Below are 24,502 nucleotides of genomic sequence, written 5' to 3'. Positions count from 1 at the left end.
TGTTGAAGTAACTAATCTTGAATTTCTGAGTGAATTCTGTGTTTGTTCTATGAATATTGAAAAGAAGTTGCCAAATGGAAAAATGAATTGCCATTGCCTTTGCATAAATTTCTCCCCTTTCCCCAAAAAAAATATGTGCTTGCAGGTTCACTAAGGCAGTCCTCCATTGTTAGTTTTATCATCTTTCAAGCATACGGTATGTTTTTCTGTACATGCCAAAGAAATGGTACCAAGTCCAGGTATCAATCAATATATCCTCTTGGCTGGCTGTCCTTAAGCCTCATAGAGCACTTTGGAAAATCAAATATTTTTCAATCTATCCATATTTAACCAAGAGCTTTAATGAGGTCTTGCCAAAACCTTTGAAACTCATGACAGTCGAAATTATACATTGTATGGAACCTCTAAGCCAGGGAAATGAGTAATTGCTGGAGACTACTTCTGTGACATAGCTTGGTTGTTTCAGTTTAATAGAAGTACAATACAAGGCTTGCAGGAAGGAGCAAATCTATACTAAGCTCATTGTAATGCTCTTGGCATGGTCAAAAAAAAGCTGGTTTATTTTGGTGTCTAAAAGTCTTTGTTTCGAGTTTCTTCCAAAACCTCTGTTGTGAGTATAAAGGTTTTTGTCACATTAAGTCATTTATATGACTGACAAATAAAATTCAGCATAGAATTGCAACCCTAGAGAAATGGTTTTAAAGGAAATAAATCTGAGCAGGAAGATTTAGTATAGGCATGGTAATGCCTTTCCTGCCGTTACTGTGAGCCAGGTTTTAACTACAGACTGCTGAAATCCTGGTGTTACAGTTGTAAACACTGATTAGGGAGATTGAGTTCTTTCCAGGTGTTGAAATTACATGTGCTATTGCAGTGTTAAGAGTTGTGCCAGTTCATCACAAAAAGGAGCTTTATAAATAGAGGTGTTTCAGAGAGGTTTGTGCAAATCATATTCCTTTCAACTAACGCAGGCTTTATTGAAAGTCAACTTTGTTTAAAAAATAAAAAATTGCACCTAAGCAGTAGCCATAGATACTTCAGTTTAAATACAATTTCCTGCAAACATGGGTTCTTTGTTTTCTTTCTTTTAAATGGCCACTAAGAAGTACTTTTCAAAACCATTGATTGAATGTGTTCTGAAGCTCCTTGATTCATTCATCATGTGAATGACTATTACACTATTTGTTTAAGAGGTAGGAAAAAGATCAGTCCACCAAGGCATACGTGAGGAATCTTTTGTATTGCTTGAATGGTTGTTGTCTTGAAAATAAAATTAGAAGTAGCTTAATTTTAGTGTTGGCTATAAATTGGCTATTTGTAGGGGTTCTTTGCTATTACAATCTTCCCCCAAATTATTTATTGCAGTCCTCAGGTTTGTCAGCAGTTTAAAAAATGCTTTAATCTCTTCCAAAAATGTGTGGAATTTTACTTTCTTCTGAACTTTCTTCTCAACTTACTTTCTTCTGAGCTTTTGGTCTCAAAGCATCAGAAGTACAGAACCTGTAGCATTGACTTAGGCTTCTGTTCATCAAGTAGGATGTTGTCAGTTTCTTGAGTTATTTTTCCTGTTTAAAAGTTTGAAGCTATTAATAATTTAGACCAATTGGAATGTGGAGTTATCTTCTTCAATAGTAATGTACAAAAGTTCTACTTGATGGTAGCTTAATAGTCTAATCCTGCAAATGGTCGTATGCATGCATAGCTGTGTTCATGTTACTGTTCACATTCATACACTCCTCAATAGTTTTCTTAAATGTAAAGCAGGACATGTAGAAATAGCAGTTGTTAGTGAACAAGGAGCAAGATTGCAGTAATGGCTATCAGATACCTTGTTGATTTGACAGTGTATGAGTTGTAAAGATAAAATTAATTAAAACATCCTATGAGACTCAAGTGGTAGTAGAATCACTGGGTAAAAGAGTCAGATTGAAAAAGAAAGATGTCAGAATAGAGAAATGGGGGAGTTGAAAGAGAAGCACAGCAGGTAGGGAATCTAAAGCTAAACCTAAAATATCAAAAGAGAACTAGGAACAGTCACTTGATGAATTACAGTCAGTTAATGCATTGGCCTCAAATACAGGGAGTATGTGTAAGGGTGGCTCAGAGATACTGGCTCTGATACATGAGGCTTTACTAAGTCAGAAGATCCAAAAATTCTTTTTAAATTTCTTTTCATATTCTTGAGATATATGGCAATGGATGACACACCTAGCTGTCCATAGGCAATGTCTTGAAAGGTTGCACCTTAGCCACTATGATTCTAACTCTCTTAGAAAAGCTGTCATTGATAGGCTTTTCCTGTGTTGAGTCAATGTTTGTGTATTCATGAGACGTTTTTAGGGTGAAAATGGAATAAATTTACCTGTAATATTTGCTCATTTTCAGGTAGCATATATAGGAAAAGAGCAGATTGCATTTATTTTTTGGTTAGTGATCAAACTGCTGTAATTAAATTGTAAGATCATAAACCAGACTGCTTGCCCTGCTAACTTAGTAGGTTAATGTGAATGACTGCTTTTAACTTGGATTATTGGGTGGGGAGTGGAGTGGTTGAGTTTTAAACTCCAGTTTTCACCTCTGTTTTTCCAGAATCTAGGTGATACCTAACAACAAAAATCAGGTCATATTTGAGGTTTTGCTGTAGTAGATATCCATGGTATAGCTCCACACAGGGTCAGGGACTTTGGCTGACAGCATCTTTACTGGCTGGAAATCTGCTCTAGACGCTATTAAGGACTTCCATTGTATCATAATTCTTTCTCAGCTGTGCCTTTTGTCTAATTATATGCAAGTTTAAAACTATTATTTTGGCAGCTTTGTATAAATATTGGCAAAGTATTCTGAATTCTTCCCACCAGCCATGATACTGGAACTAGCATAGATGTTTTCACTTCGTGTCGTTTGGGGTTTGTGTGCTGTTCTGGGAGTCTGTATGCACTCATGCTGTATGTATTTTCTACTATATAGAAAGATAAAGGAACCCAGGTGACTTTCCTTGTTATCTCTCTAATGAAGCATGAAGTCTGGGTACCACCAACAATAAAAGTAAAGATTGTTGGCGGATAAGAAGTAATTAAAGGGTTTCTTTTCAAGCACTGCTTACATTCTCTCCACAGACACTGACTTCTGACTGATGTTTACTCCTTTTCTAGGCAAATCTTGCTCAACTACTGAGTGAAGCTCAAGATCGAAATAAACATCTTGGAGAAGAGATTGGAGAACTTCAGCAGAGACTGGGAGAAGTACAAGGGGACAATAAGGTATTACAAACTGCCAGTAAATGGCATGGAAAGTGTAAACTGGGCTAATGTCGCATTTACTTCTTAGGAAAACAAATAAAATAATGGGTTACAGAACTTCTAGAATGCTTTAATTACAAGAGTGCTTAGAACAGTGAAACTACAGAAGCTGTAAAGGATACCAGTAAGTGCATCTTATTATGTATTTTTGTATGCTGCTTTTGCTCTGTTGTCCTTAACTATGTATTTTGTATTTAGCCTTGCTTTAATGCTCTCAGACTTTCTGTGTTCCTTTCTTAAAAAAAAAAAAACCCAAAACAACTGTATTTTATTATTGGTCTTTCATCTTACAAATAAGTACCGATAAGCATGTGTTCTACATGTGATAATTTCCAGGCTTTTGTACTGAACTGCAAAATTTTAGTAGATGCCAGAGGAGCATAATTTTTCCCTTAAAAAATATTGAGTAGTTGATCAGAAATATGTATAGTGAGCTTTCTGTAAGCCCTAATCCCATTACCCTTACATAACCAATTTATTTCATTGCTAAATTTAGCAAGTTATATGGAACATTGCTCAAAATCTGCCATTTGGTATTAATCAAACTCCTGTTGTCTCCATTAATTGAAATATTTAAACTCAAGCCAAATGTGTGTAACATTCACAGCTGGGGCTTTATGCGAAAGTACATTCAGAGATCAAACTAGTGAGAGGTTGAATTGGGGCGTCGAGGTGGTTAACAGAGTAAAAAATTGAAACAAAGAATGATAACTTCCCTCCCTCAAATACAGTTTTAAAATTATGGCATTTAAAAATTTCAATAAAAATGACATGGCTTTTAATTATTCAGATGGAGTTCGTCTTTTTCCATTTAAGTTTATTTTATTTATTTTCTTTTAAACATAAGTATATTGTGATAATGCAAGTTTTTTCACTGTTTGTCACAAAGACCTCTCTTCAAGGTGTTCACAGAGCTGGGGAAGGTTCAAGTGAAACCTGAATTTGTAGTATGCATTGCATTTAGCAAAACTTGCTCACTTCTTCAGAGACCAGATTTCCCACTATTTATCTTCATTTGCATGTTACTGTTTGAATTGTATTACAGTGTAGAAGTCAGTGCCTTTCAGTTCTCCAGTACCAATGTTGTGCCACACGGCCTTTCCCAAGCCAGTCCTGAACAGATAGCAAGGGCTTGTAAGTACAAACAGAAAACAAAGGTAGGAAAACTACAGCACATTTAAACATCAAGGTTTTGTACCTCTTGTAGTTCCTTATGACAATATATGATCTTGGTAACACAGAGCCTCCTTCTTTGTGCCTGAACTGGCACTGTTTAGGTTCACCTTTGTGGGTTAACATGGTATTAGCTATATTATCTTCATGACATCTGTATTCTCAGCTTGAATTTAAATTCATGATCCTCAAAATGAATGGAAAAGTACAAAAGGGGTTATTCTGCCCAGTGTGCCTTTCTCTGAAAGGTACAAAATAGTGCATCACTAAATACAGAGTGGGAGGAAAGAGCTGCATCAGACACAGATTAATTTAGACTAGGATTTTCATTTTTGGAACACATTCTTCACTCTCCGAGTAAATGAGAAATAGAGCTTATTTTAGAGTCAGGTTGCTGGTTTTCAAAGTGCCTAAAAAAGCATTGCCATCTCTCTGAGGGATTTAACACTCTCCTCCTGTGTCAGATTTCTCTCCCTGCAAGTTTCAGTGATAAAATTCTAGGCTTGTTCACAAAGCCATTCTCTTCTGCTCATCAGTTCTTCCGTATTGGCAGCTGGGCTACCTCAGGCACTGGAGTCCAGATAATGCATGGTATATACAAAACCAAAAAAAAAGTAATAATTTGCTTGTTCTTACATTTTTTTCCCCTGAATTCTTCTTACTGCTTTTTCCAAAGTGAGGGAGGGCATCCTGCCCAGCTGGTCTACGTCAGCCTTACTTCTGGCAAGAGATGAACAAACAGCTGCTTTTGCAGCAAGTGAAGCTGCTTATGAAGAACAATCCTGCCTATGTCTGAGCAGGGGTGACTCATGCAGGCTTTGTCACTGAGTGGCAAGAGCTTTGCAGGACCAAAAAAGAAAAAAAAAACCTTCTTTAAATATCACACATTAGTTCTATTGATAAAGAAATGTTTTGATGGCTTGGCTTGTTTTTCACCACTTTAATGTTTGCTACAAGTAGGATGCAGTCACTTGGATTAGCAAGAAAACCTTGAACTGGAGCTATTTTACTTGTTGAAATCATGTTAAACACGTCATAGGCAATAACAAATTACTCACATTTGGTTTAACTGGAATAGTTTTTTCCTCTCATTTCAAGTAGAATTTTGTTGGCACAAATAATAAAACTTGTTCAGACAGTCTCTGGAAGGATTTGTTGCTGCAGTTTGAAAAATACAGCAATAGTTAGACTGCAGCATTTCAGTGACAGATATTTAAGGCTATTTATTTTTATGATTGATCACAATCTCACAAGTTCTGACACATGAAAACTCTTCTATCTTTATGGTAGTTATTTGTAAATCTTTTTCCTTCCTAATGTTTCGGCAGCAATGCTTGGAAACAATTACTAAAACATAGAAGGAGATAGTTAAAATATCTAATTTCTCTCATGTGAAAGGGTAAAAATGGAAAGCCTAAGAGAAACTGGAGACTTCTGCAAGGCAAGATGACTCAGCTGCCTTTACCTGAACCCCTACCCACGCGAAGAATTGCTTTTGTAAGCTGCCAAGAGCAGTGCTGAGCAAGAGGAAGGTGCATGGGGAACAATGGCTGCAGTGTTTCTGTCAGTTCCTTATTGCCAGGCAGACAATCATTCATGCAGCAACAGGGAGAAGTGTGAAATGGGGCGTTTGTTTTGGCAGAACTGGGACTTCAGGTAGCATATTTGCAAGTTCTGGTCCACATTTTAAGATTTTGTAAGATAACATGGTAAAGACAATTGCTGTGACTGTGGCTAAACAGGATGGTTTCTGCCTTCCATGAAGAATTGGTTGTGCTTGTTTTCCTTCTCTTTCTGCATGTTTTATTGATAATCAGGGGTGTCCAGCTTCAGTGCAGGCATTGTCTATGGACTCCTAGCCTGCTCAGCACCTATCCCAGTGATGCTGTTTTTAGGCACTGTGGGGCTGATACAGTGTTGCTACTTTGTAAATAATTAACATAGCTGGAAGTGATGTAAAAAGAAGCTGTGATATTAAAATAAAAAGACGGTGCTTGCAGCAGTGGATTGTTTTGGTTAACAATTTATAGGTTCTTGACAAACAGGAGTTTTCTCTGGGAAGGTGCCATTGATTTAAATCCATTCAGCTGTGAATGCTGTTTGCTGAATCCTGAGGGGTAGTGTTAACCTAAATGAAGTTGAGTGGTCTTTTCCTCAGTGATTTCTGAATGACAGAAACAAAAATACTAGCAGCTAGAGGGCAGGTGTATAAAGTTTATAACAAAGCATTAATATATAAAATAAACCCTTAAAACCTCTGGCATAACAGTGTCTCTTTGGGTCACAGCATTTTCAGGGAAGAATTTTATAGCAGGTGGTGCTGCCTCATGAGACATTCACAATGCAGAATTAAATGACTTGGCCTGTTCTGCCCTGTCAACTCTCTGATTGGCCAACTGTCTGGAAGAAGCACTCTGTTGTTTTATGGATTGATATTTTACTTTATTTTGTGTATGTTAATAATGCTGCTTTTACTGGATCAATTTGGATTTCTGAAGCATTCTTTTCATAAGACTTCATGTTTATAGGAGTTTTTTGTCTCAAAATTGGTAGTAAATAAAGAGTTCTCCTTTTATTGACAGACTGTTTGACCTTTCAAGTTCTAATTGCTTGCAATTATATTTAATGCCTCACCCCCTCCTGGGCTGGAGGAGAGTTGGTCATAGTGCATGAGTGACAGCTTTGGTCCAGTTCCCAGCCGGGCGCCAAGCATTATGCAGAACTTTTGCTCTGCTGCAGGCTTTGGAGACATTAGTAAAGTGTGGTTCCTCTTTCCATTTCCAGTTTTTTTGAAAAAGATTGAAACCTCAAAATGTTATTAATTTGTTTTGTGTGGTCTTTGTCACTAGAGAGAGATTCTAGAAATTAAATTAAATTTTCTGAATTAAATTACATGACCACACTGTTGTCATATATGCATATATGTAACAGGAATTTTATACTATCATCTCTTTCTTACAAAAGTTTTGTGCCTTTTCGGTATTTTCTGGTGGGCAGCTCCTCCGAGCACACCTTCCTCTCTCACTACCTAACCGACTGACTGCAGTTCCCTTCCTGCCTCGGGGCATGTTCTCTTAACAAGCCAGCCCACTCTTTTATAGCTCCAGTTGTTCCTATTAGTTACAGCTGTGGCCTGTTGAAGTTAGGCCTTCTCCTCATTTTTGATTATTGGCCCAGCTGCAACTCCTTTAGGGGTAAGATTACTTTCTATACCATCTCTATTCTATCTCCCTACACCACCCCTTTTGTTCATCAGCCCTCTAGCATTTAAAAAAACCCATAGCTATGAAGCCATTCTAGGGTTTGCTAGCTGCCTTTTTGACTTGTTCTGATAAAGAAATTCATGGGAGTTATATCTCTTAGTATCCACTCAGCCTTACTAACTATGCAGTAGTTTGCACTTCACCTGTGGGGATAGTGAAATATAGTTTACCAAAACCAGTTACTTTTGCAGCCACAGCTTCCCCTGAACAAGTGAACTTCTTATCAGCACACAATGTACTAGCTTCAGTGACTTGCACTGAACTGGAGCTGAAATAAGCAGGGAGGATGATTTTGGTAGTCTGTCTTGCATCAGCAGGATTTTAATTGGCACATTGTAGCTATGGTGACTGGCATCCCATAAATACCAAAGATAGATTTTAATGTACAATCTTCTACTTCAGAAGATTGATTTTTTTTTTTCTTCTTAACTCTGCAATAGAATGATATGCATTAATTCCATTGTGCAGTCAAAGATATAGGGAAAGTCAGACTGGTTATTGTGGTGGGTTTCCCTGGTCTCTGTGGAGCTCCTAAAGATGAGGCCTAGTTATACTGAGTATAAGCAACTGTAAATGCTGAATGCCTTATAGATTGGTATTTAATACTCCATGGTCCTTGAAAGGTCGTTGCTTTTTGCTTTGGATATTGAATGTAAATGTGTATTAATTCAAGTCAGACTGTTTTCAGCAGTCACAAGCTCAGAAGTTCATTAGCTGCTTGAGCATTTTGGCCAAGTCTTTGGCCAAGTCTTTGTTGTTGGTCCATTTTTTTGCTTTTGACATGAACTACCTTTTGTGAGTAGACTAAAAGAATAATGCATAAGCAAAGGTATTAGCAGCTGTTAATACAAATTCTGCAGTGATGTAGCACAGTGGGGATTTTAAGTAGTGTCTGTAAAATAAAGCTGGACAAGCCACTTTGTTCCTTTTTATTAACTAGAAAGACTTCTCTGCTGCAGAGAATTTCAATGTTTACATATTTACTAAGAGGCTTTCTCATAATTCTCTAGTTTTAGTCTGAGTGGAATTAGTTCCTGTCACTCCTAAAACACATTGACCACGTGTCTGTGTTTTCTTGGTCTTTCATAATTTGTATACTCTGATGACTGTTGTTGCAGGGTCTGATTGAATTCCTGTGGATGCTTTCACTGTTCAACTGGATTTTTTCACTAAAAACTGGATTTGACCCTCAGCTCAGAAGCCTCCCTCTGATTTAAATAATAGCAGCTGTTTGGCCTGGAAGAGCTGAAATCTAAAGCTGACAGCTTTACTCTTTCTAATACAGATACACTCTGCTGCTACAGTCTATGTTTGCTTGCTTACCAAATTCTGTTTTTGTCATGGCAGCTCCTTCGAATGACCATAGCAAAGCAAAGATTGGGAGATGATGAAGTTGGGGCTCGCCACTTTGCAGCCCATGAACGGGAGGACCTTGTTCAGCAGCTGGAGAAGGCTCGAGAACAGGTGATAATTAAATGGGCATAGTGTCAGATTTTACAGAGCTGTTGTAGTAGTAAGTAAATAATTTCTGTTCTGTATGAAGGACTGGTAGCTGATTGATGTTGGAAGTAGTGGTTAGAGTGAATTCCTAGTCTCCGGAATTTTTTCTCTAGATTTTTTTTGTTAATGTCCAGCAACAACTTGTGACAATTGGATATTGTCAATGAATGTCAGTAAAAGGTACTCTTTTGTGAAGGCTCTTACAAGTATTCAACACAGTGTACAGTGGCTGATGTATATACTAAAGATACCCTCTGAATCAAATTTTCTGTAGAAGTGTTGTTAGTGTCCTCTTCCTCCTGCCTCCAAGCTATTTCTTGTTCTCTGCTGAAAAATTATCACATCAGACCTATTTCCCTTCCTCAAGTCTGTATGAATGCTCTTTACCATGCAGCATCAGACTTTATCCCTAACACTGATACATAAATTTCTGGACAGTTTTGTGGCTCTTCATTCTCAGTTTTCCCCACACTTTTCCTACCAGTGTCAGTTCCATCTTGAATTAGCCATTCTGATCCAGGAATTTCTCGTTTTTCAGTCTTCCCTTGATTGCAGCCCCCCTGTACCTTGCTGGAAAGGCTGTTGGTCTTCTTCCTGCTAACTGTGTGATCCTCCCTGCTAACTCTGTTACCAAGCTTGTGTTCTTTCTGTTCATCACCCAGCCTCTTTTAAAGGGTGGTCAGTTGTCCTTCCTGGCTTATCCATGTTTTCTAGGGTGTGGATGGAGACCTCTGTCCCTGCAGACTTTACTCACACTCAGTTTCATCTCTTTGGAAGTTTGAAGCTCTTTCTCCTTGAATATCTTTCACACTGGACTTCTTCACTCTTTTGCTTAATAGCACAGCTCATCCTGTTGCGTCCATGATTGCTTATTTTTGTACTTTTTCAGTTCTTATTCTATGGAACCTCATTGCTCAAGTCCCATGATTAGTGCAAATTCCCACTTACAGGCTTCTTGATAAGGCTTGTTGACTTAATTCTTGGAGTCCTAGAAATTATATGATAAAAACACCTTATATATGTTTGTAGAGCAGAATTACAGTAGGGATTGAGATTTCTTTTGCTGTTACATTTTAATTGTTTTCTAGAAATTTTTTCAAACTAATCTAACTGGTACAGTTACTTAACTCCGAGTTAATGAAATGGAGTAAAAATACCTGGGGTTATGAGCTTTGAAAATACTTGACTGTCCAAAATCAATACTGTTCAAACATGTGCTTGTTGCTGTTTTCAGGCTGGGTCCTATGTTAGCTATTGTTTAAATTCATACTGATACAGCTCTCCTTTCTTCTCAGATTGAGACTCTGAGATATGATCTCCAGGCTGCACTGGATGAGTTACAGGATGTGAAAGAGGAACGCTCTGTTTACCAAGATAAGTCTGACAGACTAAACCAAGAGTTGAATCATGTCTTAGGAGGGCATGAAAACCGTATCATTGACATAGATGCTCTGTGTATGGAGAACAGGTGAGTGCATTACTGCTTCCCTAGAAAAACTGGGTGTTGTTGTAATAGGAGTATCAGGAAGTCAGTCACAACAAAATTTTAAAGAAAATATATTCAAGAATGATAATTTCCTGTAGCCTAGATTTCTCAATATTATTAATGCTTAGTTACAGTATAAACAAAACAGGCAAAACAACTTTCCAAAATCTTAAATTTCCATGTTGTATTTGGCTACAGAGATGCCAGTGATGTTCCCAAATAAAGCTAAACAAGGAAAAGGGAGAGAAGACCTTTTTATTCCCATCACTGTATGGCGCCAAAAGCAAGAATATTAAAAATTTGTGTATTCAGAAACTCCTAGTGAGCTGTAGTGGACTAATCTTGAATTGGAAATAGGGACTTTGAGTACCCTGAATTACAGTTACAGACATAATTTTCTCCACAGGGAGAGGTTGTCAGCATGTAATGATTTGCCAACAAAAGTTGCTGGTGAAATCACTCATGTAGATATTCTTGCTGGTTTCTTGGGGAAAGAATGTGTTTTATGGTCTCTACTAAGGATGACAGGGAGGAGTCAAAGACAGAGCCATAGCAGGTATCTCCCTTAATGTCAACAATTACCTTAAAGTGAAATAGAACTTGTAAGACAGTTTCCATTTACAAAACCTATGCTTTGGGCAAGAAAGTGTACTACCAAAGGCATTACTTCTTCCCTGCAACTTCAGGTTTTTTTCTGTTTTGTGTGGCCTATGGAGTTCTGTATTAATTTAAGCCCCCTGCTCCCCTGACAGTGATGTGAGTTTTTTCCTGTGAAATAATTAAATTGTCATCAACCCTAATACAGTTGCAGTTGTACTACATGAGAGAAGATACCTTATAAACCCTTTATTCATAAAAAAAGATATTTTCATACTTGGAAATAACTGTCTCATCCAAGTGCATAAACTCTAATAGGAAGAACTGTACTGTTTCATTAAACTCTGTGCAATTTTTCAACTATACTGTTAAATTTTCTACTTTGTGATTGCTAATGAGAAGTGCCAAGTAAGTGATGGATATTGCAATGCAAGAGTTCTGCATAGCTGAGTCTTGTGTTGACATAAATACAAATCTTCATGTGTCCATCTCACAGACCTTCAAGTACAGAGGGCACACATAAATGCTTCCTAGCTATTTCCTCTAGACATAAATATATTCTTTTAGCTTTCTTCCCCAGAAACCTGACAACCAATACAAAATAGTTGTGCAGCATGCTTGACAAATCTAACAGGAGGGCAGCCTCCTGTTCTGATGCAATTTGTTTCCCTACTTTAAGTTTTATGGGGTCAAGAACAGTAAGATTTTGTTATTTCATCCCTCAGAGAACTGCAGAGGGAAAAGAACTCTCACTAGTTCAAAGACAGGACATGCCAAATAGTAAAGAAGACTGCTTGAGGCAGTATTTGAAGGTTCCATGAAGTAAAGGATTACATTTCTTTTTCAGGTATCTTCAAGAGAGATTAAAACAACTTCAAGAGGAAGTCAACCTTCTGAAGTCTAGTATTACTAAATATAAGGTAAGATCTTCTTAGTGTGTCATCTAAACTGTCCTTCTTTGTTCATGGAAGTTACTCTTCATTTTCATGTTAAATGTGTTTGAAGAACAAATTTATTCTTGAAAGAAAAATTGACATTCTGACAGTATTAGTATGTATACATATTACATGCTAATTCTTCCTTGTAGGCTTCTTAGCTGAGGGTAGTACAAAGGGATACCTATTAAGAGTACTTTGAAAATTAATAAAATACCTTTTTTAAGTTCTGTGGGGGAACCATCAGTCTGCTGGAGGGCAGATGATCTGCCTTCCAGCCAGCTGCTAGGTGAAAAGTAGCAGATCATGCAGTGGTGAATAACTGCAGCTGAGCTGCTGTCACAAAAAGATCATGTCTCGCTGTTCTCTGGTGGCTGTGCTATTTATTCATGTAGCTTAATGGGAACTAAGCTTTCGTAGTTCTTCTTCTCCTGAGTTTAAGTATATGCTGTTTTTCATAAAATCTTCAAGACTGATTTTTGCCCTTCCCGGAAGCTGTGCACTATTATTTCCTTCTGCAAGTCATTTTGGGGAGTGGGAGGGGAGGGCTGCTTGTCAGACCATGAGAAGGGTAATCTTAGGATTGTCAATAGGACTTGTTCATTTAGGTCACTATAAAGGAGTCACAGCCCTGATTGTTTTTTGTGCATGAGTAAAACTCCTCAAAGTACCAACTTCATTTCAGTGTCTGTTCCCACTTGCAGCTTGGGTCTCTTGGAGTGCGAGTTTATTGGTGAGACCTGAGCAACTTGGAGGTCCACTGGTTTTCACAGAACTGTAATTGAGAGATCTGGACTTCTGTAGCACGACCATTCTGCTTCTAATTCCTGAAAGTCAGTATTTGGCACTAAAAGGAAACTATAGAAACTCTGATAGAGGAATTGGAACTTTCTCTTTGAAATCTGTCCTGAGAAATGCTGGGCAAAGTCTGCTTTTGTTTGCAGTTGATGTTGTCTACAGCATACTGCTGCAGTATCTTCACTGGCAGTTAGCAGATTATTAAAAAATAGGCAAGTTTAAATATACACTGGGGGGTGTGGGTGGGAGAGACTGCAGTAAAGTGATTACAATGAGACAGATGAGTCTTTGTAACATTCCAAAGACTTTAGGCTGGAGAATAATAATCTTTGAGAATTACACCCCCATAGATTATTACAGGTATAAAGTCTAGGCCTTGCAGAGTTGCTCTGAGACCAAAATCCAAAGTTACAGATTCTTTCCTCCTAATGATAGGATTTGTTTGCTACTGTTTTTCTGAATAAGATATTTGTTGTTTCCCTAGAATGCACTAGAGAGACGAAAAAATTCAAAGACTCATAGTAGATCCAGTAGCAGTGCTCTGACTGGAGTCCTTTCTGCAAAGCAAGGTATTGCATAAATGCAGCATGGTGTTGCATATCTCATTGAATTCCTTTCATCTAACCTCTTAATTTCAGTACCCTTTCCTTACCAACCAAACCAAAAGCTCTCTTCCTAGTCCCTGTTTATTACTATGTGCTAATTCTGTCCTCTTCTCAGTTGAATTTACAATATAAAATTTGCCTCTGGATTACTGCTGCTTCTTTTGTTAATTCTTTTGCCATTCATTCTCTCTCCCATTAGTTTTATCAAATATTTCTTTACTCTCTAGACCCTGACAAATCACTTCTTTATTCATCTCTTTGCTCTGCTAACAATGGCAGTCACAATTCGCATTCCAATGAAAAGTAGACTGGCTGATGGAGGAGGGGCACTAAGTCAGGTTTTCTGCTACTGTTCTTGGAAGCTTTTACATTCAGATGTTTTACAAGAAATCTTTGTGTCCCATATTTCTTCATGGGTAGAAAAATAATTTCTTTTCCCCATTTCAAAGAAAATATCAAGATAGGAAAGAAAGGGAATGAGAAAATTCTTTGAAGCAAACAATATACCTTGCCACCCTACTGTTTAAATGTAGGTATATTCATAGACACACATGAGATCAGTAGTAAGTTTCATGGTAAGTTGAAACTCATTTTTCTGGTTTTGACTTCTCTTCTCCATGTACTTGCATACATGTGTATATGTGTGTATATATATATATATATATGTATATGTAAAGAAGCAGAGCCAGATTCTAGTTACAGATTTTAATGATACTAGTGAACTTCCTGATTTGGCTCGAAGGTACAGACTCTGTTGCAGAGGAAGAGTTTGTGGGTGACTGTATTTTCACACTGGTCTTAAATATCCTGAAGGATATAATGGTTCTAAAAATTAGTAAAAAATATTCCTTGGAGGCTTCAGTTTTAATGACCAGTTTTTTACCAATTTGTAGGCCTGTAGAAGAATGATTTTGTATCCTTCTGAACACAAAGAATTTTCCAAAAGCAGAATCAAGTTAATGTAGGTTGTGTCTGCCTATACTTCTGGCTATTGCTGAAAATAACAAACAACTTGGAAAGCCACCATATTTATGCCAGCTAGAAATTACAGTTCTGATCCTTTGGCTTTGGTTTTTAATTGAAAGAAAAATATATGTATTCATTTAAGTAATTGGAATAATTCTTTAATGCTAAGTAAATGTTTGTGTTGCATTTCTGTGCATGAGAAGCCAAAACTCATTTGTGTTTTTAACATTATAGTCCAAGAGTTGTTGTCGGAGGATCATGGATGTAGCCTACCAGCCACACCACAATCCATTTCAGATCTCAAATCACTGGCCACTGCATTACTGGAAACCATCCATGAAAAAAACATGGTCATACAACACCAAAGACAAACCAACAAGTAGGTGGCATGACTTCTAAGTAAAATACCAAGCTATGGGAAAGTTAGTTTGGGGAAATATTAAGGGAAATGGGAAGGGAGATTCATTTTCACAGAAAATTCATTGTCATGGTTGAGTGGTGGATTCTTTAGTTTTTAAGACTAGATTTGTGACTTGAGAAAAATTATAATTTCATCTTAAATTCTGGGGTTGACAGAGACCTGTCTGCCTCTGCTAGGCAGGGATTGGTTTGCTGCTTAGGTTATTACAAACTGTAATAACTCAAAGCAGGCTTCTAGCAGGAAGTCTGTAGGAACAGGTAAAGAAAAGCTTCTGGGAGGAAGGACACCCTTGAGCTGGAGAGAAGATATGTGGTAACTGGTTTCCAGTGTAGGAGTTTTCTAATAAGCTCTGATGGAGTTAGTAAGTGTTGCTCTTAGAAAAGAGTCTGAAAGGGTTAATGTAACATTTGACAAATGCTCCCAGACCTGTGTCATACAGATGATACCTGTTGCTCCTGTAGTAACTTTGCTAAAAGTTGAAGGAGATAAACACTGTTTGATTGCTACAATATGGGGTTTTTTTAAAATCTGAACTGAACTTTAAAGGAGAATTTGTTTACTCTTAGCTGTTCTGCTCATCAATAGAATTCTTTTTGGGTTGTACAGTTCCTATCATGGCAGACTATAAAATTTTTGACACATTTTGTGACATTCTGATATTATTGTCCTTATACAGTGAATAAAAATCAGAGCTAGGAAGTGTTCCTTGATTTTGTGCTCAATTTTACCCCCTCTTTTTTTGTTGGTGAGTTTTTTGTTTTGTTTTGTTATTTTTTTTAACCCTCAGTCACTGCTGGTAATCAGAGGTTATTCAGGCTTCTCAAAAGCACATCAGGACCAGATGCCAGCAACAGCCAGACATCTTTCCTGAAGAGAAGTAGTACTGAAGTAAACTGTATTACACTAGAATGGATGATTCACTTTGAAAATTGATAACTTGGATACTAGGCAGACTCCATTGCGTAATTTTGAGTGATGTGGCAACAGAAGTGGAGGAGCAGTTAATAGCCACTTTTAATACTTTTGAGACATCAAATGGCTAATCGGCTAAAAGGAGACTAAAGTGGTGAAAATGTAGCCCAGATCTAACTGATGGCAGCTCAGTCAATTCTTGTCCTGTGATACAAGAGGAGTTGCTGCACAGAGCAGTGCTAAGGAAGGGCTAACAGCTGCTTACTCCCTTCTTTACTGCTAATGTAACATCAGAAGGAAAACATCCAGAGAACAGCTTTTGTTGTTCCAGGTGTAACCAATCCTTGCCTTTTACATCCTGATACTGTCTCATTATCCAGTGTTTTATTTTGCATAATTTTTCTTTTTCTGCAAAGTTCTTAGTTTTGTATTTCTCTTTGGTGATAGGCAGTCTCTTGCATCTCTCAAATATTATTGCAATGATTGTTTTCTGATACTACTCTTTCTGCTTTTGCCTACTGAGTATGGGCTGTCTTGAGATAACCCACACAAGGAGATAAGGTCCTTATGTCTGTGTGCCCCACTGGCCACATAAAGCCATGAGAGTATAGATTGGATAAATGCAAACTATTATTCTATGGCCAACAGAAGATCAGGTCTTAGAGGGAAGTGACAGTCCATATCAGTCCAGGGTCAGGAGTGTTCTCAGAACTGTAGTGTTGTATTCAGTTCAGGATGGTTCAGGGAAAAAAAAATTATGGATAAATCCTGATCAAGTTGAGTGAAGAGCCTCAAAAACATTCCTTTGTCATATTCTCATTCCTTTTGTCACTTTTGACTTTAGTTGGATTAAAGAAGCTATTAAGGAGCTAGGAGGAATGGGAACCACTATAAGTGGAAACCCCTAAGATAAAAAAATATATGTGAAAAAGGGAAATGCAGGTAGGACATCAGGGAAAAACTTCCTTTATTTGAGATGCAAATATATGAGGGCACTTATTTGCCATGTAAAAAGTTAAAAGTCTGCTGACTTGTGGAAATGGGAAAGAAACTGCCCACCTGTCGGAGAAGGTTAGATGTGAGTGTATGATCAGCGCACAAGTTAAAAAGACAGGGTCATAAACTGGTACTAGTAGAAGATGCATTCTTTTGTTGAAGACATTTCTCTATTCAAAATAGGAAGTTGAGAAGGATGTGAGGCTAAAGAGAATTGTGGTGACAAAAAGTTTTACATAAATCACAAGGTAGCAGTCTTTCCCTGTGCAAAGAGCATGTTTAGAGGACACATTTACTCTTTCAGATTGTTGTTTGAAGAAAGTGAGATTTATTGGGTAAAGAACAGGAGATTTTGGGGTGGTTGTTTCTTTTCATGGAGGAAATTCTGCATTTGATATTTGATGGGTGAATGACCTAGTAGTGATTCTCTCACTATCAGTAAATGGGATTTTTCAGACCGTATGAACTTACTTTCCCCCATACAGTTAACTTGCTCTAAGGTCTAGACCTCTTTGGTAGCTTGCAGACTGAGAGTTGGCTGTATAAGTTTACAATAGCAGAATGGTGGATTTGCTTTCAGAATATCTGAAGCAATAACAAGACAGTGGATTTTTTTAGTGTAGATTGGAATTCGGATGTTCTGTTGAAGTTTACTTTCTGTTCTTACACTGTTGTTAAAAAAATCCATTGCCACTTGTTCTTGGAGAAGACACGCTACTGTTATTGCCACTCTTCTGAAGATGTGGCATGATAGAAGGAACTGTGGGAGTATGTGCCTTGGGACAAGTAGGCTAAATCTAGCCTTTATTTTTTATCCTCAGTTTTCAGAAAAAAAGAAGTTGTTGTGCAAAAAACCAGATTGTTTTTCCAAGGTGGTTGGTAGCTACTAGTGCTAAGTTCAAGTAATGTCCTATGTTTTTCTTCACAAGCCCATTAGCTTAATTTGAAAAGGCAGTTGTAAATTAATTCTCTATGCAGTAGTGTGTTGCAAGATTAAACAGTTCCATAAATGTAAAACCAAATTGTCCTAACTCTGCTTAGCAAATGGATAAACATCCTTTTTTATTCTACCAGCAGTAAACCATTTATTAGCTGTTCTTTTTAGTGCAATTTGTTCCTAAAATTGCCAGCACTTGTGCAAGCTGGATCAGCGTAAAAGCTGCTGTGGTGGTTAGATATATTGCACTAATTTTAACATTTCTAACTTGGGCAAGTTCAGTCATGTCCAAAATTACAAAAAGGATTGTGTCAGTCTGTAACTTGAGCACATGTTTCCATGCGAGGTGCAGAGCCAGATATGGGACTGTGACAGTCCTATTTACCGGCATTTAGGTGATGGTGTCTGTGTGAGGGTGTTTGTCTTCTGCAGCAAGAGCTAAATGAAAGTCAGGTGAAGGGAGCTCAGGTGCTGTAAATCACCACAGCTCCCTTCAGATCATGGCCATGTATGTTGGGAAAGCACGAGAGAGCCAGAAAGAGGCTTCTGAAGTCAGATGGGACCATTGCTACTGTTGCACAAGCAACAGATTTCTGTAAAACCTTATCCTGGAGGGAGGTTTATACTAACTCCCTTGTTGCATTAGGCACAGGACCAGAGAACAATGGAAATAGCTATCACCTGTGACTGTGACATAATCCTTCTGTTTTAGTTGAAGGATCTGGTTCACTGTGTCTAGAGATAAAAAAAGAGATTAGAGAATTGGGTGCTACCAACCCATGCAGCCCCTTTAAAAATACCCACCCAGGTAGGCTTACCCAGGCCACCACAGCTCAGTCTTCCCACAGCATGTATGGAGGTGGCAAATTATCTGGAGGTCTCAGGGAAAAGGAAGAAATGTGATAAACCACATTGCGTTCAGAGTAGCTTACACATTTATCTTTCAAAAATTTATTGCTATAAGACCTTGCAGCTTTATTTAGGTTTTATTTCTCCCATACCTGTCTTGGGTTAATGGGGTTTTTTAAGCAAACTAGAATGATACTCATCACTGAATGTATTTTGCTCTCTTCCTGAATGAAAGGAGTGGGGTTAAATTTTGTCCTCTGCTGTTGCCAAGCATTGTTCTGAGACACAAAATCATGCTTCTGTATGAGAACCTGCAACAAAGGTTAAAAAAATAACTCAGTGCCTCTTCAGAGGATTCAGTAGGTGTTATCAGGATACATTCTCTCCAAAACCATTAGAACTAGTGTGGTACAGCTGATAAATAAATTATAAAATTTCAGAGAAGCCAGAGAAAAGTGACTTTGCTGTTGTTACCTGAATAACAAGAGCAGTAGCAGTAACTTCTTACAGAGGGTTGAGATATATGTAGTTTGGCTAGCTGGCAGGGAGGGCAGCATCCTTTCCCTGTCTTCTGCCCTGGAACTAGTGGTGTACTACTTATGAAAATAATAAGGATTAGACATGCTAAACTTCTGACTCCTTTGTGGTGACAATCACTAGCCAAATCAACATTGTTTTGTCAGCTCCCTGCCAGAGCTAACATGATGTGGAAGAAGTCTTACATCTCTCTGTTCTCTCTGTTCCCCTCTAAGCCTGGGGAATTCCACGTTCCTTAGCTGACCCTTGGTGAGGCCTTAGGCAGGAAGGTGGGGAGGGGCTCCCAGTGTGCAAGGCAGAGTTTCCTGAAAGCTGCTCTGTGCCTCATGCTGTCAGCTGGTGTGTTGTACTGCAGAGCCCAGCTGCTGGATGTCAGGGCTATGAAAATAGTGTTATTAAGGCTGAGTTTCTCATACCAGATGGAAGCATTCTGAAAGTGAAATCTAGACCTGAATAATTTTGCTTTTAATTGTAGGAGACAGTAGTAAATCCATCATAACTTTTTTAACCTACTGAAATACTGCGTTTCAATGGGGAAATAAACATAACTGCTTTGTCTTTTCTCTTCTGCTTTTGAATGTGATGGACTGTTCTTTTTAGTTGACACACACCCCTGTACCTCTCAGTGCTTTCTTTGATGTTTATTATAAGCTTTCTCTTTCTGTTTTACATTCTGTCTTTCATCTTGATATTTTTGTAATCTTTAAAATACTTATAGGCTTTTATTGTGTCATTGCAAAGCCTTCACAGTAGAGATTTCAAAAACGCTTAGTCCTTGTTAATCAATTTTTCTAGCCCCTTTGATAGTTGCTGGGTGTGCTGATCTTCATATCCTTCCCAGAATCTGCCATCTTGTCAGTAAAGACATTCCCAGTGTGCTCAAATGTCTGCACATAAAGCCCTTGCTGAGGAGCTCTCAGTGCAGTATTACACAGCTCTGGTATGCCCGGGAAGATACTATTGCCTTGCTGGGGTGGGATATGCTGCTTCTCAGCATTCAGTTCAAATTTAACTGATTTATCCTGTTGCTGTAATTTGATGAGTAAAACTTGCTGTCCATAATCTCTGCTGTCATGTTTAGAATTGCTGCCTTGTCTACGTTTCTCAGTCTAGTGAGTATTGTTTGGGATTTATTTAAAGATTTTGACTCTAGCAGACTTGCTGTGCCTGTGAAACACTTGCAAAAATTCATTGGAGAAACGAGTCTTCTTTTCAAGATAGAAATCTCTCATTTGATCTGGGGAGAGAATTAAGACTAAAAGTTAAATCCTGCAGGAGAGCTAACTGCAAATAGTATTTGTGTATGAAGTCAGATAAAAAAAGAAGACATGGCCCGAGAAATACAGTGAATACTGAGTGGGTGATAAAGGCACCAAAGAACTTGAAGCTTTTTAGTAAAGTAGAAAGCAGTTCAATGCTAAAAAAAAAATAAAAATTAAAGTGTAATAGAAAATATATTCCTTACCATTTTAGGCAACCTTAGTGATAGAGAAAATTCCCTGAATAAAGGACTAGCAAAAATGTGTGTCTTGGAACTTCACAGCCAATCTCGATGCTGTCTTGAGTTTTCCACATTTTGTCTGTGTAGCTTTTACCTTCTGGTTTTAGCCATAAAGAAAATAAAGTGATATTTGCAGGCAAGAAGACAGAAATATTGTGAGTTGTTTTTCTTCTTCTTTACTGCAAAGATTGACTGTCCAGTACATCCTAGGCCTTTTGCTTTTTTAAAAGCATGGTATAGATTAGATAAATATATTTAATTTTCTTTTAACACTGGGAGAGGTTGTCCATTGCTGTTAGTGAAAAGAGATGACTGTATACAGGTTTACTGCACTAGTTAAGTAGCAATTTAAAAATTCAACTGTAGTCATATAAGTAATTGGGCTTTGGTTACCTTGGTATAACAACTATTCTTTTTCCAAAGAATTCTAGGTAATCGAGTGGCAGAACTAGAAAAGAAATTAAGAACTTTGGAAATTGCTGGCTTGTGGAGTCTTCCAGGTTAGTAAAATTTCAAGCAGATAGCTTGCATTATTTAATTTTCAGGGTTATGTTTGCATTTAAGAGAAGTTTGGCCGTGATTTTTTAATGACAGTTACCTTGTGGATGCTCTATTCAGCACATTTGCAAAATTAGAATTGTCTAATAAATGTTATGTGGAAAGCAAAAATCACTCGACTTTGTAAACTTCTTAGTCAAATAACATGAAAAGTGCTAAAAAAAAAAATTAAATATTGAAGTAATCAAATTATTTCCATAGACAGCAGGCAAAAAAAAAGGGAACTATTTTATTTAAACATTGCATAAAATGATGCACAGGTCATTGGTCATTATGTTTTTCAACCAATTTTATTTATTAATTTTGTACTTCTTTTAACCATGGATTTTATTTTTTACTGCTTTTAAATGCTTTTCTGTAGAATCGCAAACTCCTAGAAGTTGGAAACGTAAATGGTTCTAAATTTTCTAGTCCATCTCTCCAGAACAGGCTTATTCCCTGTAGTCCCTTAAGTATTGTATTTGGTTTTAGATTACTCAAGTAATGGGAGATTAATCTGCTTCCTAATAGACATTGTTGTTAGGAAAATGTGCAATATTTAATTTATATTTACTTTCTTGCTTCTTTTCTTCCCATTGCACCTAATTGTGTCTTCTGTAACCACTGTAAATTATGCTACTTTGTAGGTGGTGTTTGCATCATTAGGCTTTGTTGTTTACAGATTCCTATCAGTGCTAGTAAGAGTGGGAAAGAGTGGTTTAGGCTTCTGGTTTTTTGGCTCTGGTTTTTCCACCTAACCTGTAAATCTAGAAGAAAACATTTGACAGGGCTGAAGAGCCCTTGTAACAGACCTGTGCTGTTCAGCTGTTTGGGCTGATGTGGTGTGTTTCTGCTTCAGCTTGCCCATTTGGGCTTTCTCAGTCCTGCTTGACTCTTTCCAGAACTGGAGGTCCAAATGTATTTCCATGGATTTCTCCTCAGTTAGTCACCCAACTTAGTCCAGTTGTGCCTCCCCTCAGTCTCCAAGGGATGAAGGTGAAATGTTTGTCTAAGACCTTGCTAATGCAGTTTAGCACAGTACTCCAAACATGTCTTTCAAACTCACTGGTTCAAGGTACTGTAGGGGTTTGTTTGTTCTGTTTTGTTTTCCAAAACTAGTGTTCCATGAAATTTTTACACTAATAAATGCAGCACCTCACCTGTTTGCAAAATGTCTTTTAAAAAAAATGGAAGTGAGAACTTCTTGCACCACATTGATCTATGTAGGTAAAGCATCAAATTAATGTTTATACAATAACAACTGTCTCTTTCCTTCCTTTCTTTTGCTGCCTGAAGGCCTGAGCTACAATGTCTCAGTGGGATTTGGGAGTAGGTTCTGCTTAACGTATTTTTTTAGTAACTGATCCTAGCAGTATGTTAAATATTGTCATTGCATGTAAATAAATGGAAATGTTATCTGAACACTTTTATATCCAGCAGATTAAGATGTTCAGTCAATTGAGTTAGATGACCACAGGAGAAATAGAGGCTGCTCTACATGAAAGTTCATTTGCATTATGGAAAATAGTAAGAGGGGATGATCGTAAATATTTTTAAAGGAATTTTACACTGGATTGTGAGTTCTGTTGAGCCCTGACATTTTGTTGATTTTTTGCTTGCCTTTTAAATCAAGAGTGCACTTTTGTTTCCAAGTGCACTCTAATCCTGAGGTGGTCAAAAAGAGCATTGCAACACCTGGTGGGTCACCAGTTTTCTTTTCAGAGCGTGTAAAGCTTCTGCTCCATAAAACAGCAGTGTGTAACAATTAGTGTGGGAATACCACAATGGATTCTGCAGCTGAATATTGGCTTGGGTGAGGAGCAGAACATGGAGAGTATCTCATCTAGTCAGTCTTAAATCCAGAGTGAAAAAATATTATTTGGTTGTGAGTGGAATTTTTTATCACTGGAAAAAAAAAAGCTAATAAAAGCTGATGTTCATTCTAGCGCTGAAAGAAATGCACATTACAAATTGCAGGATTTTAATCTGAAGTTAATGTTCCTACTTAGTCATCATTGTTTATATAACATTTATAACATACACTGTCACCATGATAATAATATCTTCCACATGCTGTTAATATACTTGATCCTATTGAAGAAAGATCTTGAATGCCTCTGGTTTTTTGTTAGGTGACATATTTGTCATCTGCTTTTTGAGAAAGCCATGAATGAACGGTGGGGAAGCTAATCAACAGGAAATGCATATATAATTTTTGAGAAGGTGAATTTCATTCCCTGTGGAAATTCTGCCTACCAGACTTTATATTGCCCTGCTTAGAAAATGGGCTTTAGTTAAGTGAATCTCTTGTGAGGTTTGTTTTCATTGCTGAAAAGAAGGCAAGTTTGGGCATAGATTTGGCTTTGATTTTCTTTTTATAATCCTGCTTCCCTTAAGAAGGAAGCAGAGAATGTGATGTTCACAGAAGCATTTAATTCTTTGCTTTGTCTTGGCTACACTGTGGTTGAAATATGCACACAAATAAGTTAAATGTATTCAATAACACTACATAATAAACTCCATTTAATTATTTTTGCAGTCTGATGTCACTAGACATTCAGATGGGAAATTCTGTATTTTCGTAAATCTGTCATTTCCTGAAAATTCCAGATTTCCCATGGAAAAAAAGTCTAAGTAAGAGCCAGCCATGACTCAGCCTTCTTCTGTGTGGGATGATAAGAGAGTTTCGATGCTGCCTCTTGCCCTGCAGTAATCAGCGCAGAGCAGAGGGAGGGTAGAATTAAAGGGCTCTGCAGCTGCTGTGGCTGTAGCCAGTTACAGTGGCATAGGGTGCAGCAGAGGTTATAAGAAAATACCCAACCCTGGAGAAGAAAATGAAAAATTTACTATTACTGAAAACTTATATGTATTTTGAGATCCGTATACTTTTCACTATCGTCCTTGAAAAATTCATTAGAGGAACATGAAGCTATGTAAGTTATGAAATTGAGCTTACACAGCAGCTAGTTGAAATTCTTTGTGTGTAATCCAGCTTCAGATCATGATTCACAGAATGTAGTGCAGCAGTACCCCTGTGTGCCTCCTTCATGAATGGATGTGAATCGCTGCTAATAAATAAATATTCATCAGACTCTTTGGGGTCACATCTATTGTTAAGACATGTGGATACGGAGCTTAGCTTTATTTTCTGTAACCAGGCTGGTTTTCAGAGAAAAATGGGAAAGTAAAT

At 37.6% G+C, this 24,502-nt stretch overlaps 1 protein-coding gene across 4 annotated transcripts in view; it reads left to right on the top strand.

Moving 5' to 3' along the window:
* The window catches only part of CCDC149 (coiled-coil domain containing 149), a 51,467-nt gene that overhangs the window by 16,627 nt on the left and 10,338 nt on the right, over positions 1 to 24,502 (top strand). For 2 of the 4 annotated variants that reach the window (XM_038135347.1, XM_038135346.1), the window contains exons 4-11: positions 3,153 to 3,260; positions 9,083 to 9,199; positions 10,531 to 10,703; positions 12,166 to 12,238; positions 13,536 to 13,620; positions 14,857 to 15,001; positions 21,199 to 21,275; positions 22,609 to 22,641. In XM_038135347.1, coding sequence (XP_037991275.1) covers positions 3,153 to 3,260; positions 9,083 to 9,199; positions 10,531 to 10,703; positions 12,166 to 12,238; positions 13,536 to 13,620; positions 14,857 to 15,001; positions 21,199 to 21,275; positions 22,609 to 22,641 — 811 coding nt within the window. The remainder of the gene's footprint in view (positions 1 to 3,152; positions 3,261 to 9,082; positions 9,200 to 10,530; positions 10,704 to 12,165; positions 12,239 to 13,535; positions 13,621 to 14,856; positions 15,002 to 21,198; positions 21,276 to 22,608; positions 22,642 to 24,502) is intronic. The other 2 variants (XM_038135349.1, XM_038135348.1) reach the window with 1 other exon arrangement.

The sequence above is a fragment of the Motacilla alba genome, chromosome 4, assembly GCF_015832195.1.
Source record: "Motacilla alba alba isolate MOTALB_02 chromosome 4, Motacilla_alba_V1.0_pri, whole genome shotgun sequence".
Taxonomy (NCBI): Eukaryota; Metazoa; Chordata; class Aves; order Passeriformes; family Motacillidae; genus Motacilla; species Motacilla alba.
This window is presented reverse-complemented; position numbering and strand designations above follow the sequence as displayed.